General features: G+C 36.7%; 1 protein-coding gene across 1 annotated transcript; it reads right to left on the reverse strand.

Annotated features, from left to right (window-relative positions):
* Positions 1-247: 247 nt before the first annotated feature.
* On the reverse strand, positions 248-12,697 carry LOC142619504 (uncharacterized). Its single transcript, XM_075792625.1, has 7 exons — positions 12,341-12,697; positions 12,163-12,252; positions 4,339-4,387; positions 4,091-4,187; positions 2,215-2,267; positions 1,865-1,927; positions 248-907 (listed from the first exon to the last, which is right to left on the reverse strand). The coding sequence occupies exons 1-7, from the start codon at positions 12,529-12,531 to the stop codon at positions 635-637; spliced, it is 816 nt and encodes a 271-aa protein (XP_075648740.1). The 5' UTR covers positions 12,532-12,697; the 3' UTR covers positions 248-634.
* Positions 12,698-26,659: the final 13,962 nt, after the last annotated feature.

Genomic DNA, 26,659 nt, shown 5'->3' on the forward strand with positions numbered 1-26,659 from the left:
TTCACAAATCTATATATATGGGAATAAACCAAAAGCATTTCATTATAACTAATTGACTCAACATTATATATACTTAATGACTTCAGCAATGAGGAAAAAAAAATTTAAAAATACGAGTTCTAAGATGTCACTTACGTTCTAAAATTGAACTACTTATCTATTATGGCTTTAAAGTAGAGTTTGTTGTGTGCCTGTGTTAAGCCCATCCCTATGTGTGTGGGTTTGTTTCTCAAAAACAAATGAGCTATTATCTTGCACCTGAGTATTTAAAATCACATAAGGAGCTTAAATTCGTTCACAAGTTATTAATTTAATACAGCACTACCAATTTAATACCTAAAAAGCCAAGTAATCCTCTCACTTTTTTTTCTCGATAAGCAGATAAAAAGCCAAGTAATCTTCGATCTCATGTTATTTTATAAATACAGCACCTGGGATATTGAGACAAGATTTTTGTAACTCCTCGCCACAAGGATCCATCCTTTCCTTAAGGCTATCATGAAGTTCACCAAACGCAGAAGCAGAATACACTGGTCCAACCGAGCCCATTTAGAAATCCAGAACTCCAATGAAATAGAGCCATTAGCTCGGTAAAAATTGAGGCATTCAATTGACCAAAAATAATCACCCAAGACTAAGTATTAGCAGTTGGTTCGGATTTTTTTTCTGATGATCCAACGATTTCTTCAAAAGCTTCCATGTCAATGGTCATATCATCATCTATATCAGCCTCTACATCTGTCATTACTTCATCTCCATCTCCTACCATAGGTTCGACCCCATTTTGTACCGAATTGGGGTGAGCCTCGAGTTCTTCGCTTGCTTTCTCTGGTTCATCTTGCTTTTGCACAGTTGATTGTGGATATTGATCAATAGATTTGGTTAACATAGACGTCACCAACAAATTCTACAGGCAGGACAAGATAAATTGACAGAACAGTAAGCATCAAAAATAGTAGGAAAGAATAAATACAATTTTTAAAATTTTAATATATTGATATATTAAACCATTTCAATTTTCAAACTTTTACCACCATTCTATAACTATTTGGAAAGTGGTGTATGCCATGACCATGTCAAACATCTCTAAATTTGACGAGTGCCCATGCAAAACATAACAAAATATGGAATGGAATTTTTTTTTTCCCCTCTTAAAATAAAAAATGAAAAGGGATAAATGATTAGGATTGTGAAATCTTACAACACGTTCACTCTCAAATAGACACATTATGAAGCTAGTGATTATGTCAAGAAAGGAAAACATTAAAAAAGGTACTACCAATTTTACTACAAAAAATTTACAAATTGAAATGGTAATAAATATGATTGGTGCCACATCAACAGTATCATATATAATTCTTTAATTACTTTATGTATTATGTTTAAATGTTGACACAACAGTTTGTAAAGCTTTCTTAATAAAAATAAAATCTGTAGTATCTCTAGTATCACTCATAAAGAAAACCCATAAACATAGACTGATCAATCAAAGTCTGACCCCTAGACACAAAGACAAGCACACCTAAAAAACTGAGGCCACATAATGTAGCATCAACATTCACAAAACCATATTAGAAAGCAGCAAAAGAATAAGGCAGACCAGCAGGACTCTTAATTCTTATATGGGGTCATTACCCAGTGCTGATCCCAATCCCACTAGGGTCCCGGAAGGGGTAGTTTTGTTTGCATGAAGTGTCTACTATCAAGACTTGGACCTGGGCACTTGCACTTGAAAACCTGAGACTTTTACAATTGCACCATACAGCCTAAGACTTAAAAACCCACACAACTTGCAATTGACAGGGCAATAAATCATAAAAGATTTCAACATCGACAAACAGAAGCAGCACAAAAATTAGTATACCTTTTCAAGAGCTAAACCAAGCTTTGAAAGATTGGGATAAATAGTCCGTGCTTCCAATAGGATCTGCTCAATAGAAATAAATAAGATAAGGCGTGAGAAATTTATTAGAGTAAATTAAATATGTAACAGCAATGAGACAAAATTAATGTGCAGATCTTCCTAGCCAAGAAGTCATAAATTACTTGGAGATGTGCAAGTATCCCATCTGTCACCCCCAAAGAAATCCACCATTTTTTTTGGTTCGCCACCACCATGTGTGTGTGTGTGTGTGTGTGTGTGTGTGTGTGTGTGTTTGGGGGGGGGGGGGGGGCAGTTTAGCATAATATATAATGCACAAATGAAGTAGTCACCTCACAAAGCCGCTGCAGGGTAAATGGAGGACCTTCAACAAAGCCAAGAAGAGCTGCATCACAGATAAACATAAAAGGGTCATTACCCAATGCCGTTTCCACTTTAGTGGACTCTTAGGATGGGTGGCTTGGATACAGTCTACGCTTCAGCATTTTTTTGCGTGAAGTGAGTCAAGTGACCACTCTTAAGACTTGAACCCTGAACACTTAAATAATTAATAGAACTAAAAGATCTAATAGTTACAAATGGAACTAAAAATCGTAAAATGTGATAATTTTGATGGGTAGAGAAATAATAAATTAATTAAACATAAGAACAACGTCAACTACTACAGCACTAGTTATGGCCATCTCATGTTTTGTTTAGCAAGCACTCTTAAGAGTGTAATCGCGATTCATGGGCCTACAGAAAAAGAGGCCTGATAACATTCCTAATAAAATATCAATTTAAATCTTCACTTTCTTTTTCTTTTCTTTTTTCTTTTGAGAAGTCCATATTTCATTGAATAAATGCAGATCAAAATCCTCAATTAAAATATCCACATTAAGCATTGTACAGATTCTACCAAAATCTAATGACAATTTTTGGTTTCACAATGCAAAACAAGTTCACACCCCCCCCCACCCCCACCCCCCAAAAAAAAGAAAAAGAATCAATTTCATGAGGCTTATGTCAGAGGCAGGCACTTTCCAATTTGCATACAGAGGAAATAGAAAGCATTACCCGGAAAACTATGCACAGAAAGCTAGTGTCCAGCATCAAGCCAAGCTTAATTAGGATTGGACTGAAGTTAAATGCATCTTCCACCAACCAATCCAAGCACAAATAGAATAGTATTTGGTTTTGCTGCTTAGCCCATTTTTAACTGAGCCAAGCCTGAGATTATTTTATCAGAATCCATCAAATGTCCTAAATAAAGCAAAGACTCCAAGTTTCCAGCAAGTCACTGCTTTATTCCACTTTCATTATGAACGGATGATTATTGTATGTTTCCTACAAAATCTTGTTTTAACGCCAATTGAATATGTTTAGCACTACATTTTAATCCAAACCATTATTTTGAACTATAATTAGCTCAACTAGTAAAGTCTCTTGTTATCAAATAAAGGTCTTAGGTTCAAATCCCGCCTATATGGCTACATCACAAACAAATCCATTGATATCTTGATGTGACGATAAAAGGCAACCATCATCGAGTGGAAGCCATAGGTTCAAATTCTCTCATATCCATGAAAACCAAACCATTTATCAATCATAGGGGCACTTTCGATCAACTTATTTTGTTTTGCACTAGATATGGGGCATCATATAAAAGAGCCATAGAAGCAGCCTACAGTAACTTAACCTCATTTTCTCTCTCCAATTCTTCCCTTATTTATTTATTTTTTTAATAAGTCATGCACACACCCTAATCTTCTCTGAATTTATCACCAGTTCAAAGCCCTTTTTTATAAGCTATTTTTGGTTCAAGGCCACTAGGACTAACACTGTAAAACTTAATAGACAATTTAGACATACAGTCAATGATCATTTTAAGGATATTTCCATCAGATGATGACTTTTGTTATCAAATATCTCTCTATCCTTGGTTTAGTAAGAGTGATTGTTTGGGTTCATTTTAGGGGGTTGTTTATATTAATTTGGGTTTGTTTTAGAGAAAAGGATAAATCTGTCTTATTTGCTCCATCCTCATATATTGTCATCATTCTAGAATGAAACACCTCAATATTTAGGACCAATAAGTTCCATCCAACACATATAACAAAACACTGTTTTTCTAATTGACAAGTTACACACACACTGACATAGTCATGAACCCATGACTTCACCATTCATCCCATTATTATGCACAAGATGACATGATTAGGAAGATACCTTCATCCAACCTTTTCACAAGTTCCAGGTAGGTTTCTCCTAAAGAAGCATTTTGCTCCTCACCAGTCATTTTCGCCTCAGGATACTTCAACAAGACCTGCATTAGAGGTCACACACAGAGTCAGATAACGGTCTTTCTTGGAACCGAAGACAAAGATAAAATGATGCACATATTTTAGAAAAATTAAAAACCATAAACGATTATTGTGAAGGAACAAGAGATGCATTGCCAGTATACCTCCCCATACCTGCTTCAGCTGAAAGGATAGCATGCTCTTCAATTTGTCCCAATCATGCCTAAGGTGCAAAATAAAACACGCAAAGATTATGAAGATGAAACAGTCACATCTACTTCCACCTTTACTATAACTTTTTTTTTTTTTGATAAGTAACGATAAAAATATATTAGAGAAGAACACAGCCCCGTACATAGGAAATGTACTAAAGAGGCAAAAACATCAAGAAACCAAATTACAAAGATCAAGCAAAATAGGAAGGGAAAGACAAGAAAAAGATGGTAAAACTAAACACCATTCCAAAAGAGTAAAAAAGAAAAAAGACTTAATCTCAAGAATGGACCGATCGCGACCCTCAAAACTTCTAGAATTCCGTTCCCGCCAGATACACCACATCAAACAGTGCGGCACCATCCTCCAAATCACTATATTGTGATGATGCCTGAAATTGCAAGCCCAATAATCCAATAGATCCACTACCCTTTGCGGCATCACCCAACAAATACCAAACAAGCAAAAGACCATACTCCACATCTCAAAAGCTATAGGACAGTGAAGGAGGAGATGATCAACAGATTCCCCACACCTTTTACACATAAAACACCACTCAAGGACAACAAAGTGCCTTTTCCGAAGATTATCAATAGTAAGAATCTTGCTTAGAGCAGCAGTCCAAGAAAAAAAAGCAACCCGGGGGGGAACCTTCGATTGCCATATCATTTTCCAAGGGAAGGGAGTGGCAGTGGGGGGAGGAGAAAGGGAGTGATAATACCCACTCACCACAAAACCACGGCTGCTGGCTAGCTTCCAACAAAGCTTGTCAGAACCTACACCCCACACCTTTGTGGAATAGATTAAAGCCATACACGAATCCAAAGAGTGTGACTCTTGATCATTCACAAAACGGCGAAATTGTAGGTTCCAAAAAATACTCCCATTTGCATAGCACATAACATCAGAGACTGAAGTATCCCTTGTCCTACTAATAATGTATAAATCTGGAAACGCCTCCTTAAGAGGACTATCCCCACACCACACATCAACCCAAAACTTCACACGAGTACCATCACCCACATCATACCGAAGGAACTTAGAAAAATTCAGCCAACCCCTTCGAATGGACTTCCACAAACAAACACCATAAGCCCCAGACACAGATTTTGTACACCAACCACCCCAGTCATTCCCATACTTCGCCCCAATGACCCTTCTCCAAAGGGCATCATTCTCCTCACCATAACGCCACAACCATTTGGCTAGAAGGGCAGAATTAAACCTTCTCAAGCACCGAATGCCTAGCCCTCCATTCTTCACTGGCCTACAGACCTTAGACCAATTCACTAAATGAAGTTTACGATCGTCACCAATACCATTCCAAAGAAAATTTCTTTGTAATTCCTCCATCCGCTTAGCCACCTTAACTACGATAGGAAGGAGAGAAAGAAAATAAGTAGGCAAGCTCGAGAGAGTACTCTTAATAAGGGTAACCTTGCCCCCCTTAGATAAATACAATCTCTTCCATCCAGCTAGCCTTCGCTCCATCTTCTCCAAAATAGGATTCCAAACCGTCTTATCTCTAAAGGTAGCACCCAACGGAAGACCTAAATATTTTAGCGGAAGAGCAGACTCTCTACAACCCAAAATCTCCACTAGCTCATGCAGATTAGGCACATCTCCAACTGGAACCAACTCAGACTTACCTAGATTAATTTTTAGCCCTGACACCTCCTCAAATCTAGAAAGAATCCCGCGCAAAGCTATTATATGACTGCTATCAGCATCACAGAAAACAAGAGTATCATCCGCAAACAACAAATGAGACACCGTCTATAAGGAACCATTTGCATTCCCCACTGAGAAGCCCGAAAACTGTCCTACCGCCGTAGCAGCACCCAACATACGGCCCAACGCCTCCATGACAAGATCAAAGAGAAAAGGGGAAAGCGGATCACCTTGCCTCAGACCTCTAGAACTCCCAAAAAAGTCAGAAGGGCTACCATTGATCAAAATGGAGAATTTAACAGTTGATATACAACACCTGATCCACCTTCTCCACTTGTCTGAAAAACCACATTGCTGCAACAAAAACAAGAGAAACTCCCAATTCACATGGTCGTAAGCTTTCTCGATATCCAGCTTGCACAATACCCTCGGAACCCCTGCCTTCAATCTATTGTCTAAACACTCAGAAGCAATAAGCACAGAATCCAAAATCTAACGACCTTTCAAGAAGGCGTTCTGAGATTTTGAAATAATACTGTGAACCACCCTTCGCATACGATTGGCTAACACCTTAGCAATGATCTTGTACAACCCTCCCACCAAACTAATAGGCCTAAAGTCTTTAACATCCACAGCATCAATTTTCTTGGGAATGAGAGCAAGGAAAGTAGCATTGATACTCTTTTCAAACACCGCATGGGCATGAAATTTATGAACCACATCCATAATATCTGTTTTCATCAAACCCCAACAAGACTGAAAAAATGCCATTGTAAAACCATCCGGACCAGGCGCTTTATCACCATTGAAATCTTGGACCACTCTAAAAACTTCATCCTCAATAAAGGGTCTGTCTAGCCAGTTGGCCTCTTCCCTAGAAATGCTGGAAAAGACAACCTCATCCAAGAGAGGTCTGTGGACCTCATTCTCTGAGTATAATTGCCTATAGAAAAGAGAAATGCTCCCCTCAATGATCCCCTGATCTGTGGATAACTCTCCATCCACCATAAGCCTATCGATGGTATTGTGTCTTCTATGAGAATTAGCAATACGATGAAAAAATTTGGTGTTCCTGTCACCCTCCTTAAGAAAAAGAGCCCTAGATTTCTGCCTCCAGCAGATTTCTTCCAACAAGGATGATTTTTCTAGCTCTACACGAATTCGATCCTTTTCCATACTTTCCTCTGCTGAAAGAACACGATCATCCTTAATAACTTCCAACACCTTGAGATCCTTCCACAAATTCTGCACCCTAAGGCCTATATTACCGAACTCCTCCACATTCCATCTCTTCAAATCTAATTTCAACATCTTCAGTTTGTTTGCCAACGAATAGCTAGGAGAGCCTTGGAAATGATAGGACTCCCACCAAGACCGCACCCTTTCCAAAAAGCCCTCATCCTTTAACCACATGTTCTCAAACCTAAAGGATTTTTTGCCTCCTAGAAAATTCCCACCCTCCAGTAGGATTGGAAAATGATCAGAGAGCAACCTAGATAGACGACGTTGACAAACAGATGGAAATTTCTCCTCCCAATCTGTTGACAGAAGGAATATGTCCAATCTAGATCTTGAAGCAACCTCTCTAGAACTAGACCAAGTGAAATTCACCCCAACCAACGGCAAATCAATAAGGCTTTGCTCAGAGATGAAGGCTGAAAACCGATGCATAGCAGTAGTGAAATTTACCGACCCTGAACGTTCAGAAGGAAACCGTACCACATTAAAATCACCTCCCACAAACCAAGGCACATCCCACCAACTACAAACGCCAGATAACTCCTCCCATAAGAAACATCTATCTCTATCACAGTTGGGTCCATAAACATCAGTGAAAGCCCAAACAAACTGATCCACCACATTTTTGAATTTACAGGAGACTGAGAAGCAGCCCACCGCTTCCTCCACCTTCTCCACAACCCTGTTGTCCCACATCAATAACACCCCACCTGAAGCACCCACAGAGCCTAAGTAGAGCTAATCCACATGTTGACCTCTCCACAAACTACAAATGACGCCTCTATTAATCAGCTCCATCTTAGTTTCTTGCAAACAAACAATATCCGCTTTCCACATATGGATCAAATTTCTAACCTGAAGACGCTTATCCCGCTCATTCAACCCTCTCACATTCCATGAAACAATTCTTAGATTCATTTAAGCACTACCACAGCCCGCTCCCTAGCAGCACTCTTGCTCCTTTCTGACTCATTCTCCTCACCCCAAGAACACAATAAATTCTTTAATTCACGATGTCCTTTATGCCCAGCCTTAACCATCTTCCTCTGTGAGACTACATCAACCATCCTCTTTTTTCTTCGAGTTTCTAAAGCTAAGAGCAAACCTGTTACTTGTTCTTCAAAACCCTCCAGCGAGGTCCCAACAGATCTTTGGAAAGCTTTAATTCTATTAGTTACCCATTGAGACAATTTGGTATTATCTACATCCACCGTAGCCCCTCTCTCCTCAACCGCCTCAACTGCAGGGATTTCCATAACACCTGGATTATTCATTGCCAGAGGTGCCACTTCTAGCGGTTCACCTAAAAAGTCCCAATTCAACAAACCCTCCTCAGAGTCCCAATCTTTGCCCTCTGACCCAACCTCAGAGTCAACATAGCCCACAACACCATCACTCTCTGAATCCCAACTAACAATTTGTCCCTCGTTAACAAGAGAAGCCATTCCTGGATTAATTACACCCTCCGAAGCATGCTGATCAGACACGGAAATAGGAGAACGAAAAGCTGAGAGCGGAATAACTATTTTCCTCCCATCCCGAAGTTCAAGCATCCAATCTTTGGAATTACCCCATGTTCTACTCAAATTTCCAACATAATCACTAATTCTAGGACCAAAATCAAGTGGTGCTACGGTGGAAAGCTGTTCTGTCTTCTCCGAACCCACTGCTTGCTGAGAAGACTTTACCGAATCAGCCTCGAAAATCACCTCTTCCGACCCCATACCAGCCGCTACACTCGTCGGAGAACTAAAACCCACCGTATGTGTGTAGAGGGGTGACTGATCAGGCAGCATGCTTGAAAGCATCGGCGGAAGCCCAAAGTCAGCGTCACATGCAGAGAAGGTGGAAGGCGCCAAAGACCCAGACCCAGGAAACACATTCAGAGGCACCGAGAGAGAAGTGCTAGCAAAAGGAGGGATCACAGTAGCAGAAAGTGAAGACCCGATCCCCGGATCGTGAAAACCCGAGTCGTTTGGCTGAGGTGAAGACTCACTTGACTGAACCTCGGGGTTGCAAGCAAGAGAGGAGCTCTCAATCGGAACCACACTTGGCTGAGTTTCATCTGATATAAAGAGGGTGGGTTTAGTTCTGGAACGTTGTAGCTTAGACTTGGGCTTGTGAGGCAAAACATTAAGATGCCCAGCTTGGGCTTTGGGCTGCCAAGAAGTCCGGGGCCTTGGCCCACTACCGTTTGTTACCACTTTTTTAAAACTAGGCCCGTTACCCTTTGTTAAAGCAGTTTTAAAACCGTGTAAATTATCATCCCCACTAGGCTTCACAGCAACCACATTTTTAAAACCTGGCCCACAATCATTTGTTGACATAGTTTCAAAGCTGTGTAGCTTTTTGTCACCACTGGGCTTCACAGCAACCGAGCCCACCTCATTGATCATAGAAGAAAGCACGTGCCACTTCCCTTCATTCCCACATTCCACTCGCAAGGAAATCTCCAAGGTTAGCGATACATTACCACTGCTACACGCATCGCCATTAGTGACCGACGTGACAACCATTCCATCACAATCTTTTTCAATCCCGGAAATACCTCCCCAAGAAAAATATGGTTTCGAAAATTGGGAACCTGACAACATCTCTTTCCCTTTGTTTTCAAAACCTTCATAGTTCTGCCGGAACTTCTCCGCCACCCCCACCAGTTTCGTGTTGGCCCTCCCATGCTTAACACCAAAATTCTGATAAATTGGAAGGATTGTCTTCCTCAAATGGACTCCAAACCCCCTCCATCCACTGCCCAAGTTCCCTTCCGGTATGACAATGGATCCCCTCCGGCGGCCTTTGTCTAATTCAGAGAACAACAAAAAGGTGCCATAGGCATTGGACCCCAACTGAAGGATAAGGATTCTATCTCCCTCCCGAACAGTTCTCGCAAACTGACCCGGCTTTTGCTTAGATGACAGCTCCTCAATGTGAAACAAAATACTCTTCGCACTCTCCTTACCCATACAGACAGAACGAGAGATGTTCCTACCTCTTTCAAAAATACGTAAAGAGAAAAACGAACCCCCTTCCTCAATAGCAAATTCAAAGGTCTTAGATTCAATGAAAACAAAAGTAGAACCTCCCATAACTAATCCCTTTAATATTCTGAATTTACCCTTTAAAATTCTAACAGATCTCGCAAACTAAATCACTTCCAAGAAAATTGTGAATGTCCCATATAATGATTGAACTGATCAAACAAAGGGAAGATTTGAAAAGAGCATACTTGTGATGTAGAAGTACACCATGCACACCTTTACTATAACTGAAACATGCTATATTAGATATAAAATGTGCAACCTATAACCTATACAATGAAATAGCTACATGGTAACATAAACAGGTGAAGAATCTGCTGCAAAGCTAACTCATAACCTTGAACATCATATTTATGTCAACTGCAAATAAATGCTCGCAACCATACAAGCCAGTTGCATTAAAAATTATAACTTAACTACATTAATCCTTCATTGTTTTTTGATAAGTTAAATTAATACTTCATTGTTAGCAAGAAAAAATCCAGTTGCTGAATAAATTATGTTAAAATCAACTGGTATGGCATCACAAAATCCATCTCATACAACAAAGAAAGAAGCCAGGAAAAAATAGTAAAAATAATTAAACAACAATAACTAGACTAGTAGCAATGTCAATGTGATAGTCAATAACACATCAGTGAAATGGTAAAAATTCCTTAAGAGAAATATAAAAGTAAAAATTAAAATAAAATAAATAAATAAATAGATAAAATCCCAGCAATGGCAACAGCAGCAACACCGGTCACAACCCAAGTATGGACACAGGAGAAGTTGACCCAGAAATTCTTGAAAAACTAGGATACATGGCAGGGATATGGCTATTAATTGATATTTTTTTTTAGGTTATTTTAAACAGATTTAGGCATATATTTTATATTTTTTTTAGATTTTATAAAGTAAAAGCCATAAAAAAAGAGTTTTAAAACATATTAAGAATTAATTTAAAAACAAAAATAGATGACAAAGAAGTACAATGAATCTTTATCAAAAGAGTTGATGATGAGATTATGGCTTGCAGTACTAATCTTGGTGGTGAAGAAGGCATTAAATAATTATAGCACCACTAGGTAATTGGTGCCTGCATCATGGTATAGAAAAAGCTGAAGAAAAAGACGGTTAATTCCAGCACTAAAGGCATCAGCGTCAACCATGGTGGTAGCAACGGTCAGAGACTCAAAGTGCCACAGACAACGGCCATTAATTTGGTTGTGTTAGTGGGCCATGGATATGGAGGTAGAAATGATAATCATAATAAAATGGCAATGGTTCTAGCAGCATCACAAGGATTACAAGAATGGAGATATTGCTATGGCGGTGATAACAGCAGTGGTAACTGACACGAGTATAAAACCATGAGAAGGACCAAAAGCTAAGAAGCACAGACACGCCCCGAGGACACTTCTACATGCAAGTTCTTATTGTGTTATGTTTTTCAAGATCTTGATAGTCATTATTTATTTTGAAAACTTGTAAATAAACATAAACTGCGCTTATAATAGATAAAACATACATAAAAAATATATATTATGGAATTAATTAATTAATTGCGGCGTGTCGTGCCGTGTCGTGTCCCTGTCATATTCATACCACATTTCAACAATTTTCTACAAAAGAAGTTCCAATTTAAGTAATGATAAGAACTTAAAAACTACGAAAAAGCACGTGAGACCTTAGCATCAAATTATAAATATTCCATTTTATATTGTAAATAGAATCCCTATAATCTTATGCTCCTCTTTCCTCTATTAGTAATCTTGATCAATAATTTGGTTTTCAAAAAAATTAAAAATAAAAATCAGAGAAATGCATCTTCAACAGGGAATTGAAAATTTGATACCAAAATTTGCCAGTGGATGCAATGACTTCAAGTATGCCTTTGACTTCATCTGCTTCTTCTTCGGCAATCTCAGGTTTCAACTCTATGCCTCTACAATCTCAATTTGTTTAGCCACTTTTAACACTAATAAAGGATGAAACCCTAAGTTTAGAAAAGTAGGTACAAACTATATACATACCCGTGGTTGATGGGATCAGGAACCGTGTTTTCGAGGTGATGGTGATCGGCATTAGCATCAGCATCAGCATCGGCATCGGCATCTGCATCGGCAACGGCAACAGCAGTAGGAGTAGCATCATCGGGAGGAGGAGGAGGAGGAGTGATTGAGTGCTCCTCCGAATTTTCATTTGAAGGTGTCTCCTCCATCATATGATGAGATGAGAAGGGACGGTGGCGATTGAGGGGCACACGCCGCTGACGATTCACGGCGGCAACACCGCAACCCAATCTGGGGACTCACTGCTCACTGGGGGAAGAAGGGCTTCGATTTTTTTAGCTTGGGAGGGAGGGAGGGATTATTTACTAATTGGGAAAACTTGTACTCTGCACCCCTAATTTTCAAATTTTGCAATCAACACCCTCGATATAAAAATTGTGTCCATACAATATGCAACACCCTCCTCCCCTAAAAAACCAATTTTATGGATTTTATTTACGTTTTCACCTCTATCAAAAATAAAAATTTGCATGAGTTCCAGTTAGCTCAACTGGTAAAATTTCTGATGGTTCTATCAATTCCCGCCTATACCAAAAACTAATTGAATTATTTTTTGCAATCCTAACATCTATAATTTGCTAACTTGAGTCTAGAACTTTTTTATTTTTTTGGTAGAATGAGTCCAAAACTTTACTATTTCATTAAACGCTGAATATCCATATTAATATGTAATGAATGAATTAGTGTCAACAATCCGAGGGCAAACAATATGAATTCATTTTTCCTACAATCTCCCTTTTAAGTTTTATTTTTCCCCCTTTTTTCTCCCAAAAAAAAAAAAGTATTATTTTCCCCCTTTGTTTGGAGGGGAAGGGGAGAGATGTAATTTATATAATAAAAAATGTCTCGATCTTTTTTCTTTTTCTTTTTTTGAGAAAAAGGTAGGTGAAATTTTATTAAATAATTAAACAAAATCAGATTGGAATACATCCTCCAGGTCACCAGGCAGTTCTTCTACCCATACATCAGTGTCAGTAGATAATACTGCTCTTCTAGCTAGGCCATGAGCCAACCTATTCCCCTCTCAACGAACATGTTGAAAATGACAATGCCGCAACGTACACCCCAGCCGCTTAGTTTCCTCAACAACCTGGCCAAACAAAGTCTTACACGAACCAGAATTCTCCAAAACTCGAACAACTCGAAGACAATCCACTTCTATAATGACATCAAACAAACTTAATTCTTTAGCCAAAACCATGGCCCTCCTTACTGCCATGGCTTCAGCTAGTTCAACCGAAGGTTTGTAGCCAATTCGTTGACTTAAAGCAATAATAAAGTTCCCTGAAGAGTCCCAAAACACAACCCCGATACCAGCACAATCCGAACCATCAAAAAGGGCAGCGTCGAAATTACCTTTGTAACAGGCGTCGGGTGGTGGAGACCAGTGGACTAGTGGCCGTCGAACCAGATTCCTCACCTCCTGTTTGTGTACATCCCAAAACTCATGAACCAACGCTGATGATTTCTCAACAATCTCGTGAAGTTGCCAAGAAGGTTGGCGTTCCTTCAACCTGTTGCGTCGCTACCATAAACACCAAGCCACTGAAGCGAGCAAAGCAACTCTAAATCCGAAACCATTTTTGAACACCTCCTCCAAAATATCATGCACAAACCTGAACTCTTTTTGAAATAAAAAGCTAAACCTCGGGTCCGACCTACAAACAGACTTGGCCTGATCGCACAAACATAAACAATGCAATATCAACTCCACATGATCACCACATCCATCGCAAATGTCATCTACCGGAACATGTCTTGTCTTCAAATTCTATTTAGTAGGGAAAGAGTCCTTCATAGCACGTAAAAAAAAATGCCGAATTTTATTTGGGACACTGATCTTCCAAATGGCCTTCCAAAAACCCTAAGAAGGATTCAAGGAAGATGAACTTAGCATAGAACTACACTCCGCTGCAACAAGCATATGATATGCACTACGAACATAATACTCACCATCTGAAGTTAACGGCCAAATTAAAATATCCTCACCCCAATCTTCACAGAAAGGAATCCTAGCCACCATGGAAGGAAGCATTTCGCCAATTGCCCAAGTTCCCAAATCCTAGTATCTGAGTAGAAAAGATCACAAACTCGAGTCACTAAAGAATCAACCCTAGGAGAGATGATTTTGCTGCATGCCGGATTAGTCAGCCAATGGTGATATCAAACATCTATTAATTGACGATTCCCCACCCTCCAAATTTCCCCTTGATTAATAACATCTCATGCTTGCAAAATACTTCTCCATGCATAGGAACACTTCGGATGAACAGGAGCCTCAAGGATACTACCAGTCGGAAAATATTTAACACTGAAGACTTTAAAAAGAAGCGTTTTTTTTTTTTTTTTGATGAAGAAGGTGCCACACTTGTTTAGCTATCAAAGCATTGTTGAATTTTTGGAAATCACGAAAACTCATACCTCCCACAAATTTAAAGGAGCATAGGGAACTCCATTTAACCTAATGAATTTTCTTCAAGTCAGCATTGCCCTACCAGAATTTTCTAATCGTTGCTTCAAGATTTTTACATAAACCAATCGGAAGCTTGAAAACACTCATAGAGTAGGCAAGAATAGATTGAACCATAGCCTTGATCATGACCTCCTTTCCTACCTAAGATAGGAGTTTTTCATTCCATCCTTGTATTCTTGCCCATATTCTTTCTTTCATCTAAGTAAAACATGCCATCTTATTTTGTCCCACAAATGAAGGTAGACCCAAATATTTCTCATAGTGCTGAATGGCAGGCACATTTAAAACTACCTTGATGGCCTCCTAAGATTGCTCGTCTCTGTTCCTGCTAAAGAATAGGGTAGGTTTCTCTTTATTAATCATTTGGCCCAAAGCTACTTCATAATAAGTAAGAAGTTCTTGAATTTTGTTACACTCCTCCAAGGTAGATCTGCAAAAAATCAGACAATCATCTACAAAAAAATAGAAGGGTCAGTTTAGGCCCATTACGACAAATAGAAAACCCTTGTTTTTCTCCTCTTAATGCGGCATTATGAAACAACGCATTTAACCCTTCCGCACAAAACAAGAATAAATAAAGAGAAAGAGGATCCCCTTGTCTTAGACCTCTTGATGGAATGATTAGACCCTTTGGTTCCCCCGTTCACAAGGATAGAGTATGACACTGTGGTAATACACTCCATAATCAAAGCCACCCAAGAATCTTGAAACCCCAGCTTAAGGAGGATTTTTTCAGGAAAGCTCCACTCCACTCTATAATAAGCCTTACTCATATCCAATTTCACTACCATAAAGCCTTTCTTTCCTGTGCAATAAGTCTTCATATGGTGCAAAGATTCAAATGTTATTAAGATATTATCAGTAATCAATCTATTGGCAATAAAAGCACTTTGAGTCTCTGAAATAATAGAGTTAAGCATAGGCTTAAGACAATTGGCTATCACCTTGCTGACAATTTTATAAATTACATTACAAAGGCTAATGAGTCTGAAATCAGACACTCTCTACAAGTTCTTTACTTTAGGGATCAAAGTAATGAAGGTATGATTGATAGATTTAGGAATGGAGCTCGAGTTTAAGCAAGACAACACAGCCTGGGTTATATCCATACCTACATCAGTCCAATAAGTTTGAAAAAATAGAGGAGGCATACCCTCAAGACCTGGAGTTTTAAACGAGGCCATCTCCCTTATTGCAACTCCAACCCCCTCACTGGTGTAAGGATTTGCAAGAGCTGCCCTCATCTCATCTGATACCACGGGTTGAACCCCCTCCACAATGCGCTCCTAATCATGAGGCGATGAGGAAGTGAAGAGTTGAGAGTAATACTTAATCAAAAGGGCAGAAACTACCTCCTCATCCTCCTGCCACATCCCATTCCCATCCCGCAGCCCTTTAATAAAATTTCTCCTCTTCCTTTGGGTAGCTGAACCATGAAAAAATTTAGTATTCTAATCACCCCCCTTCAACCATTGAATCTGAGATTGTTGTTGCCACATCTTTTCTTCCTTGTCATACAAAGAATTCAACTCTTTCTTCAAACAGACTATTTCCTCAAGATTACCAGAGTTGGCCGAAACTTCCTCTGCCCTCTAGAGCTACTCTTTTGCTATTTTAATTTTTCTCAAATCATTTCCAAAGTGATCCCGACTCCATGCCTTCAGATGTTTCTTACACCGCTTTAATTTTGTAATAGCTGCATACATAGGCATACCATCAGGAGTACAATCCCAAGCTCTAGTAATTATCTCTTTGCAACCTAGATCCTCAACCCACATAGCCTCAAAACAAAAGGGTTTCCATCTCCACCTTTGATGTTCCCCATTCTCATTCAATGACAAGAGAATTGGCCTATGATCCGAAGTAAAGCAGTTGAGATGTTTAATCCTGCCCGTAGGGAACTTAGCTAGCCACTCATAGTTTGCAACACCCCTATCCAATCTCTCCCATATCAACTCCCCCCTATGTATACCGTGCCAAGTGAAATCCGGACCGAAGAATCCTAAATCAACAAACCCACAATGATCTAGGACGTCCTAGGAACGCCACCCCTTTTATCCTGCACCTCAAGTAATTCATTAAAAGCCCCAAAACAACACCATGGGAGTTTCAACCTTGAGCTCAACCTTCTTATCATATTCCATCCCTCCTTTCTTTAACTAGTATCAGGCTTACCATAAAATCCAGTCAACCTCCACGCATTTTCTGAACCACCATGAACAATTATATTAATATGGTACTTCAAAAAACTATCAACCCAAACATTTACACCTGCCTTCCAAAGTAGAGCCAAACCTCCTCCCCTTCCATCATTCGGTACCATGAAACACCCATCATTGTAAATCCTATCTCGGACCCACTTCATATGCTTCTTATCGACCATGTTTCTGACAAAAACACAATCATGGGATCTTGTGCTTGCACTATATCGACAAGCTCCTAAACTGCACGGTGGTTCCCAAGCCCCTTGCAATTTAACAAAAATTCTGGAAAAGAATTTTTACTCAAACAAATGTGTGCTCTTTACACATTAATGCCTTCCCATCTATCAAACTACCCTATAATCTACTATTCCTAAGCTTTAATGTTCTTTAATTTTTCACACAAAGTTGAGACAATAATTTTAATGATAATCGTGATGGTCACAATATGTGAATGATATTATAACTCATCAAAACTAATTACCAAATTTGGATCTATCACAAATATTTAATAAGAAAATCTGTGAATTACCAAATCCAAAACAAAAACAAAAAAATCTTTCAATTACAAAGGGATGCCTGCATACTAGTCTAAAAATGTTACAAGTAAGGCAAGAACATCTCCTGTGTAATCAATTGACCTCTTGTTTTTCTAGCATATTATCAACTAAATAGATCCAAAAAATTTGTATTGTATAACTTGCATTTGAATCTAAACTATTACATTAAAATTTCTATGAACAAAAAAGGAGAAAACACCTTAAGGTGCAAAGTTTTAATTACTTTCAAGTAAATGTATTGAATATCTAAAACAAACTCCAGTGCAAACATTTAAACAAAACTTTGATGCTGCAATAATTTCTAGTGCAAAAGCTCAAAGAAAAAGGGAAAGAAATCCTAGTATTGACTTTTAACAGATCCAAATTTTAGTGACAAAGCTAATGAGCCTCATACCATGTGATTAAGGTTAATAGAATATTATCTTCAAAAGCATCAAATTAAATATTTATCATGAAAAGATTATGCCCAATAGTGTAATGCTATTTTAGAAGTAAAATTGTTTGTTGAAATGGTTAATTACATCTACCAAGAAGCCAAATACCTACTGCTTACAAAATAAACTCTAATTTTTTTTTATAGCATTTATGAAGTAATTAAATCATCATATGTTGTAATGATGTTCAATTGTCATCATATGTGGTTCAAAACACCCAAAGCACATTAGTTTCAAATTAAAGCCTTTCATGTTGGGCTTGTGAAGTTTTTTAAGCTTTAGGTTTATAAACAAAATATAGCCTAACTTTAAATAGATGTTGAGTAAGCAATGCATTCTTTTCACCCTTCAACTTCCAATGACAAGCTGTGTTGTTTTTCCAAATTAAAAATGTCAACCTTGTCACGCCAACACTTAAGCGAACCATGCTCATCCAACTGGTAACTTAAGCAAATGAATCAGTAGGAAGTCTGCATTTGAAGCACAAATCTAGCAATAATAACTTCAAAACTAACCCAAAAACTCAATCCACAATGTAGAAGATAACAATTGCTAATATGATAACGTAGGAACCAATCTATACATGCAAATATTAATAGATATATAATAGACCTAATAGGCTAACACCTGCATCACCAACATAACCAATTGTCATACAACAACGAGCCTTGCAAAATCACAAGCAAGACCAAAAGATATATGTGCATAACCATCAAAAATGTACTTTTACTTGGCCTTTGGGTTAAATCATGTACAAATGATGATAGCAATAGTGAGATTGTAAATAGTAAATAACAACACTCTAGCCATAACTTGAACAATGACTTTCATATCCAACTCAAGCCTCATCACACCCATCAATGCCATTCCCAACCTACATACTCACCAAAGATTAAAAAAACTAAATTACATATTACAAATGAAAATGAAAATTTTCTCTAATGAGCCCAAATAGAAATTCTCCATATGAATAATATCCTTTGTTCTTCCGCACACCTACACCAAAATTAGAATTAAGAAGCAATTGATGACAGAAAAGTCGGTTCAAGGATTTCTTCAAATACTTTAAGAGGAATTGAAAAACCCAAAGGAAAAAAATTGACCTGAAAGAAAAAAATTGATGATGGAAAATCTAAGAGAGAGTGAAGAGAAGGTACTTGTAAGGAGATCTTCGGAAACTTGCATACAACCTGTTTGTTATTCTCCTTTTTCTCTGTTTGCTTTACTCCATCTTAGTTTGTTCCTCCATCTTTACTTTCTCTAAGCTTCGTTTGGTTGAAATAGTGGAAAAGTGGAAGGATAGAAAATGGTGGGAGAATGGAAAAGTGAGAGGATAGAAAATATTTTAATTTCTTCTCCTTTTAATTTGGTTGGGAGTGTAAAAGTGGAGGGATAAAAAAAAGTGAGTTTGTATAAATTTACTCATACACCCTTATTAAAAAATGATGGTCAATTAAAACAAAAAAGTAACAAACAACCACACAAAAAAAAAAAACAATCACCCAATTTGTTAAAAAATACAAATCATGTCTAGTTAAACAACAAACAAAACAACTATCACACCCACAACCCAGGAGAAAAAAGGGCAACATCTAGGAAAAAAAAAAGGAAGAAAGAGGCAAGGTGCCTAAGAAAGCACAAAAAATAATAATAAAATATTAATAATAAAATAAATGAATTACACGAATTGCCCATGTGCAAGTGCACATGGGCATTTTTGTCCATTAAGCAACCTCATTTTCTCCATTTTGAGGAGAAAACTTTTTGGCGGGCCCGGGAAGAAAACACTCGGACCCCTAAGGGTGTGTTTGTTTGGGGGTAAAATAGGGTGGATGGAAAACTTTGAAAAGAAAATAGAAGGAAAACTTTTTTGGATTGTGTTTGGTTGGGTGGAGAGGAAAGAAAATATATGGTGGGGCCCAGTGCTTAATAGACAAAAATGCCTATATGCACTTACACATGGGCAATTCATCCAGTTCCTTTCTTCTTCTTCTTTTTTTTTCTTTTTTTCATTTTCCTTTCTTTTCTTCTTTTTATTTTTTTTTTTTTGTGCTTTCGTGGGCACTTGCCTCTTCCTTTTCCTTTTTTTTTTCTTTTCCTTTTCTGGACAATGCCTTTTGTTTTCCTTGGCAGTGGGTGGGATAGTTGTTTTTTTTTTTTTTTCTTGGTTTAACTAGACATAATTTTTTTTAGGACATGATTTTTATTTTTTAATAAATTGGGTGATTGCTTCTTTTTTTTTGGTTATTTGTTACTTTTTTATTTTAATTGGCCATAATTTTTTTAACAAGGGTGTATGAGTAAATTTATACAAACTCACTTTTTTTATCCCTTCACTTTTCCACTCTGAACCAAATAAAAATGAGAGAAATTATAATCTTTTCTATCCTCCCACCATTTTCTATCATCTCATTTTTTCACCCCTCCAACCAAACGAACCCTTAGTGATTGAGTTTAATTGGACTTTGGGGTAGAGTCTCTAGATCTTGGAGTTCCAAAAGCTAGGGTTTTTTAATGGATTATGGGAGCAAAGATGTGGGTTATGAACGTAGAGGACATTGATGATTATTTTTTTGACTAGTCATTGGTTTTTTTTTTCTTTTTTGAAATGAGAGGTTCATTGATTTTGGGCTCTTTGATTTTAGCAATCTATTAACTTAATTGGCATAAAAAATAAATAAAAATTTAAATAAAACACGTGGTGTAAACTTAGAGCTCAATTTAGATTCTAAGCTTGCGTTTGAGATTTGAGAAAAAGTTAGCTTATTTTACTTTTTAGCTAATTTGTACTCCTAAAGTGGGTCTCATTGCTCCAAAAGTCAGCATTTAGTTTTTTTTTTTCGTACTTTCAACAAAAAGTTTTTAGTTTCAGCAAAATAAGTACTTTCCAAACGGACTCTAATTATATTTTCTCTAAACTTTACCTATTAATTAATAATTATATATATATATATATATATATATATATATATATTATTCAGCTATATAAGTTATACTATTTGTAGCAAATGTCCGTGTAGACCACACATGTACAGTCTACAGATGAGTACAAGAGAGGTCTTAATAATATAAATATTCTTATTATTATTTTCAATATTGCGACCAAAATAATGCTCGTGCTAACCAAATAAATGATTTTAGGTTTTATAAAAAATAAGCAACTTTTTATCATTTGGATTATATCCTTTACCATTTTATTGACCATTTTTAAAAAAATAAATAAAACCAAAACTATTGACTTTTTATTGATATCTCCAGAATTTGCCACGTCATTATCATTTTTTTAAATAAAATTATTTGTGTTTAGTCCAAACTTAACAATGAGTGAAACTCTATCTCTCTAACAAGTCCAACTTCAATTCAAACTTGTTATTATCATTTTTTTAAACAAAATTATTTTTGTTTAGTCTAAACTTAACAAGGAGTGAAACTCTACCTCTCTAATAAGTCCAACTTAAACTCAAACTCAAATGTTGATAATTTATCTCCAAATTTGTGAGGTTAATCATGAACACTATAAAAGCCGTGCAAACCCCAATTTTTTATTTAAAGCCGAGTAGAGGTTTGAGCTCTTCTTCTATTATTTTCTTCTCCTCTACTTTGTTAAAATAAAAAATTTATTTTATGGTTTAATATAATTTTTAAGAAGTAATTTTCATACATGAACCACCAAACTTTCTTTAACCATTTTTTACAAGATAAAAAACTTTGCAATAATTGAAATTTAAGGTTGCTACTACTGCATATGTTTGCTTCACCTCACGATATGAAAGTATGTTAATTTCTTTGGTAGAAAACTTATATACGATATACTAAAAGGAGGTAAGGCTTTCATTATTTCAACGTGGGCTCTTGCTCAACATTTTTTAACGTAGGCCACATGCTGATAAGATTCTTTTAAATTTTAGACCCATTAAAATTTAAAATTTATTGCTTTATGGGTTCGTGTACTTTTTTCTTTTTCTTATATTTCTCTTTTGAATAGTCATATATTTTTTGAATTGTTTGAATAACTTATTGTTTAATTATATATCTTTTTTGGCATTTTAAAATTTTTAACATCTGAATTTGTGTAGTCACACACACACACACACACACACACACACACAAATATATATATATATATATATATATATATATATATATATATATATATATATATATTATCTATAATTTGTAAGGTCTGAATCTTTAATTCATTTCAATAGTTATAGTCATGGACTATTCTTTTGAATATAACCCATATTTCTCTTATATTTCTCTATTGTTTAGTCATATATGTTTTGTTTTGCTTTAATAATTTCTAAGCAGTGAATCATCTGATTTTTTAATATTTTTTGGTCTTTCAGAAGTTTTAATATCTGAATTTTTGGGTTATTTTTTTGCAGTATATTGCATGTTCAAGCAAATGCTTCTTCATCAAATTGTAACACAAATTGAAGTCATACAAGAGCAAATCATGCAAATCCTCTAAGGCCTCCATCTTGTCCTTTGACTTGTGAAAAGAAATTGGGACATGGGCTTGCAACCAGTTTTTAGCATAAACATGATTTTGAACCATGAGAGGAGAGAGTGAACTTCGAAATGGATCACGTATGCGCCCTCTAGTACTAAATGCCGATTCAAAAGCAACTGTAGAAACAGGTACAGCCAGCACATCCCTGGCCATTTTGGACAACACTTGGTACCTATCTGAATTGGCTTTCCAACACCCCAAAATCTCAAATTTCACATCCCTTCTACTCTCACAATTTTCAGCCAAATATTTTTCAATCTCATTGCTACACCCTATAAACTTCTCGGCCTCTTAAAAATGCTCATATCGAGAATTAACCATCACATATCGATCAGTACAACCAATTGTATCACCTTCTATGTATGTCCTCTCACTCTCACTTGGTACTGCCATATTTGGTGAATCACCACAAGAGTAATAATCATACAACCTATCCATGGTCTTCCTTACCAAATCAACCATCTCATCAGCCACTTCATCCCCATTAATTTTAGAAAAAGAAAACTTCAAAAACCTCATTTTTTTTCTTGGATCAAGAACCACAGCCACATACAAAAGCTGATTAATTTTATCCCCTTTCCCCCAATACTTTTCAAATTTAGCTTCCATTTTAGTTGCCATATTTTTCAAGAGATGATTTTGAGATTTAATTAAATGAGCAATATTCTCTTGAATCACAAACATCTCATCAAAAAAGGTATTTGAAGTAACTTACAAAGAACCGGAGAACTTCATTGTTGCATTGAAAAACAGTTTCAAGAAACCCACAAACGTCCTACAATTTTGAAATTTATCCCCACAAGGAGATCCCAAACCACCATTATTTTCCTTGTTCATATTGTATGAAGAATAGCTATCACTTCAAAGTCCATTCTTAGGAACACTTTCTCAAAATTTTCAGCAGTTTCTAACATGAGGTAGGTAGAGTTCCACCTTGTAGGTACGTCTAGACTTAGTAAACACTTGGATTCAATACTAATCTCTTCATAAAACTCCTAAAAGTTTGATTTCTATTTGGCGAGGACTTCACATACCTCACCGCTTCATGCACCCTAGCAATGGACGCATCAATTCTTTCAAACCATCCCCCACAATCAGATTTAAGATATATGCACAATACCTTATGTGCAAGAACTCATGTTCTAACTTAGGTAATATGTTTAACTTCCAAACTTCTTGTCTATGAAGTGTTATTAAATGTGTCATATACTTGAACAAAATTTATTCTATTCCCTCAATTTTTTTTCTTTTCTAGTTTTAAATCAAGTAACAACAGCAGCAAATTCTAGTTCCTGCTCAAGCAAAGGTGGGACCCGTACCACAGTTAGTATTGATGAATGATCACTGACCAGCTATGTTTCTGCCCTTGTAATTTTTGTTGATATTGGTCATTCTATAGTTTTTGTTCTTTGCCTTTATATATTATTGATAAATATTTTTCCCCTTGTATTGTAGGAGGAAGGAAGGTCACATTTTGTATAGGAGGCAGTTTTTTGGATATATTTTGGAAGCTTTTTTGGACAGATGTATAGCTTTTCTTTATACATAAACTCTTTCTTATAGGAAGAAAAACTTAACATCTATGTAGGCTTTCCTTTCTATAAGTTATGGACTTATTCACTATAGATAATAGAGTAGTTCTTTACTGCATTAGGAAAGCTATTATTTGGAAATACTTATAGTATTTCATAATTGTAACTAATTATATAAACTACTGGGAATATCGCATACTGCCTTACAGACTTGTGCAGTAATTGCCTTCTTTGCTGCCTCTATGGCTTACTATATATATATATATGGAATTATGAAGATGCTCTAGTATTTGTAGCAATGCTTGATGTTGTGTGGTTTTGGAATATTACTTTATGTGTGAAATGGTTGGCAGGTTTAATGTGTTCAGATTGACTTTTATATGCTTGAGTTTTCTTGCGGCAATTTTGAGGTATTGCCCAATGCCCAGGCCTTTAGGCTTAAACAATTTGGAAAATATTTGTTGTAATGTGTGAATGATTAACAGGTGGAAAAAATTGGTATTTTGTGCATTTTTATTTGTTTGATTAATGCCCAGGTTTTACATGCTATTGATGTTTAACATGTGGTAAAAGATGGTATTTTGTGTGTGTTTTTTTTTTGTTTGCTATTGTGCCCAGGTTTTACTTTTTTTTTTTTTTTTTGGCTCCCAAATGTCAATATATGGGCTCTGGGAAGTATAAATTTGGACTAATATATGTTCAAGCAGAGCTTGAAGGCCCATTTTAAAGGGTACTGGCCCATTTTAAAAGAAATGATGTAAAAAAGAGGCCCAATCTGATATGACAAAATTTAGAAAGTCCAATAATATTGGCCAAAAAGGCTCAAAAAAACTTAAATCCATGAAAATCTACAAATTTGGCCTAATGTAGTCCAAACCCGCCAAACCGTAGAATCCGACCCACCCTAACCGATGACCCGACTTGGCGAATCCGACTCGTATTTCAGGTGAGTGCGGGTCAATTTTTCAATGACCCGATCCAATCGAGTTGAGTGCGGGTTGGGCCCAAACCGGGCCGACCCGACCTGTGGACAGCCCTACTCACCTCATCTGCCTCACCCGTGGACAACTCACTGTAACTAGAAGTCAAAATTTATAACATCTAGCACCTTTTGATGTAGTGTGCTTTTTTAAAATTAGATGTTAAAAAATAGCATTTATAGCATTTGACACCTTTGATGAGAATGTTCTAAGTTCTAAAATTGAACTACTTATATATTATTACTTTAGAGTAGAGTTTGTTGTGTGCCTGTGTTAGAGTTCATCCTTGTGTGTGCGTATGTTTGTTTTTAAAAAGCAAATGAGCATTATCATAAAGTTTACCAAACCCAGAAGCAGAATACACTGGGCCAACCGTGCCCATTTAGAAATCCAGAACTCCAATGAAATAGAGCCATTAGCTCGGAAAAAATTGAGGCATTCAATTGACCGAAAATAATCAGCGAAGACTAAGAATTAGCAGTTGGTTCGGATTTTTTTTTTTTTTTTCTGATTATCCAACTATTTCTTCAAAAGATCCATGTCAATGGTCATATCATCATCTATATCAGCCTCTACATCTGTCATTACTTCATCTTAGTCAGAACAGTAGGCATGAAAAATGGTAGGAAAGAATAAATACAATTTTTAAAATTTTAATATATTGATATAGTTGGAAAGTGGCGTACGCCATGACCATGTCAAACATCTCTAAATTTGACGAGTGCCCATGCAATACATAACAAAATATGGAATGGAATTTTTTTTCCCCCTCATTAGAACAACGTCAACTACTACAGCACTAGTTATGGCCATCTCATGTTTTGTTTAGCAAGCACTGTTAAAGAGTGTTATCATGATTCATGGGCCTACAGAAAAAGAGGCCTGATAACCTTCCTAATAAAATATCAATTTAAATCTTCAATTTCTTTTTCTTTTTCTCTTTTTCTTTTGATAAGTCCATATTTCATTGAATAAACGCAGATCAAAATCCTCAATTAAAATATCCACATAAAGCACTGTACATACAATAAAACCAAGAAATCTATTTCTTTCTTGCAAATAATGGATTAGTTTTGAGGATCTAGTCCAAAACAAAATCTTCTTTGTCAGGAGCCCATAAAAGAAATCACAACATATTTACCAACATCAACTGTGAAGCAGTTTGGCTTCACCCAGCAAGTTCAATTCCAGGTAAACTAAGATTCTGGCAACCAGGTCTCTTACAGATTCTACCAAAATCTAATGAAAATTTTTGGTTTCACAATGCATAGTATTTGGTTTTGCTGCTTAGCCATTTTCAACTGAGCCAAACTTGAAACTATTTAATCAGAATCCATCAAATGTCCTAAATAAAGCAAAGACTCCAAGTTTCTAGCAAGTCACTGTTTTATTCCACTTTCATTATGAATGGATGATTATTGTATGTTTCCTACAAAATCTTATTTTAACATCAATTGAATATGGTTAGCACTACATTTTAATCCAAACCATTATTTTGAACTCTAAGGGTCGGTTTAGGATCCGCTTATTTTGCTGAAACTGAAAACTTTTTGCTAAAAGTACTGTAAAAAATATAAAAGTTAG

This window comes from Castanea sativa, chromosome 12 (assembly GCF_040712315.1).
Source record: "Castanea sativa cultivar Marrone di Chiusa Pesio chromosome 12, ASM4071231v1".
In the NCBI taxonomy this organism is placed as follows: Eukaryota; Viridiplantae; Streptophyta; class Magnoliopsida; order Fagales; family Fagaceae; genus Castanea; species Castanea sativa.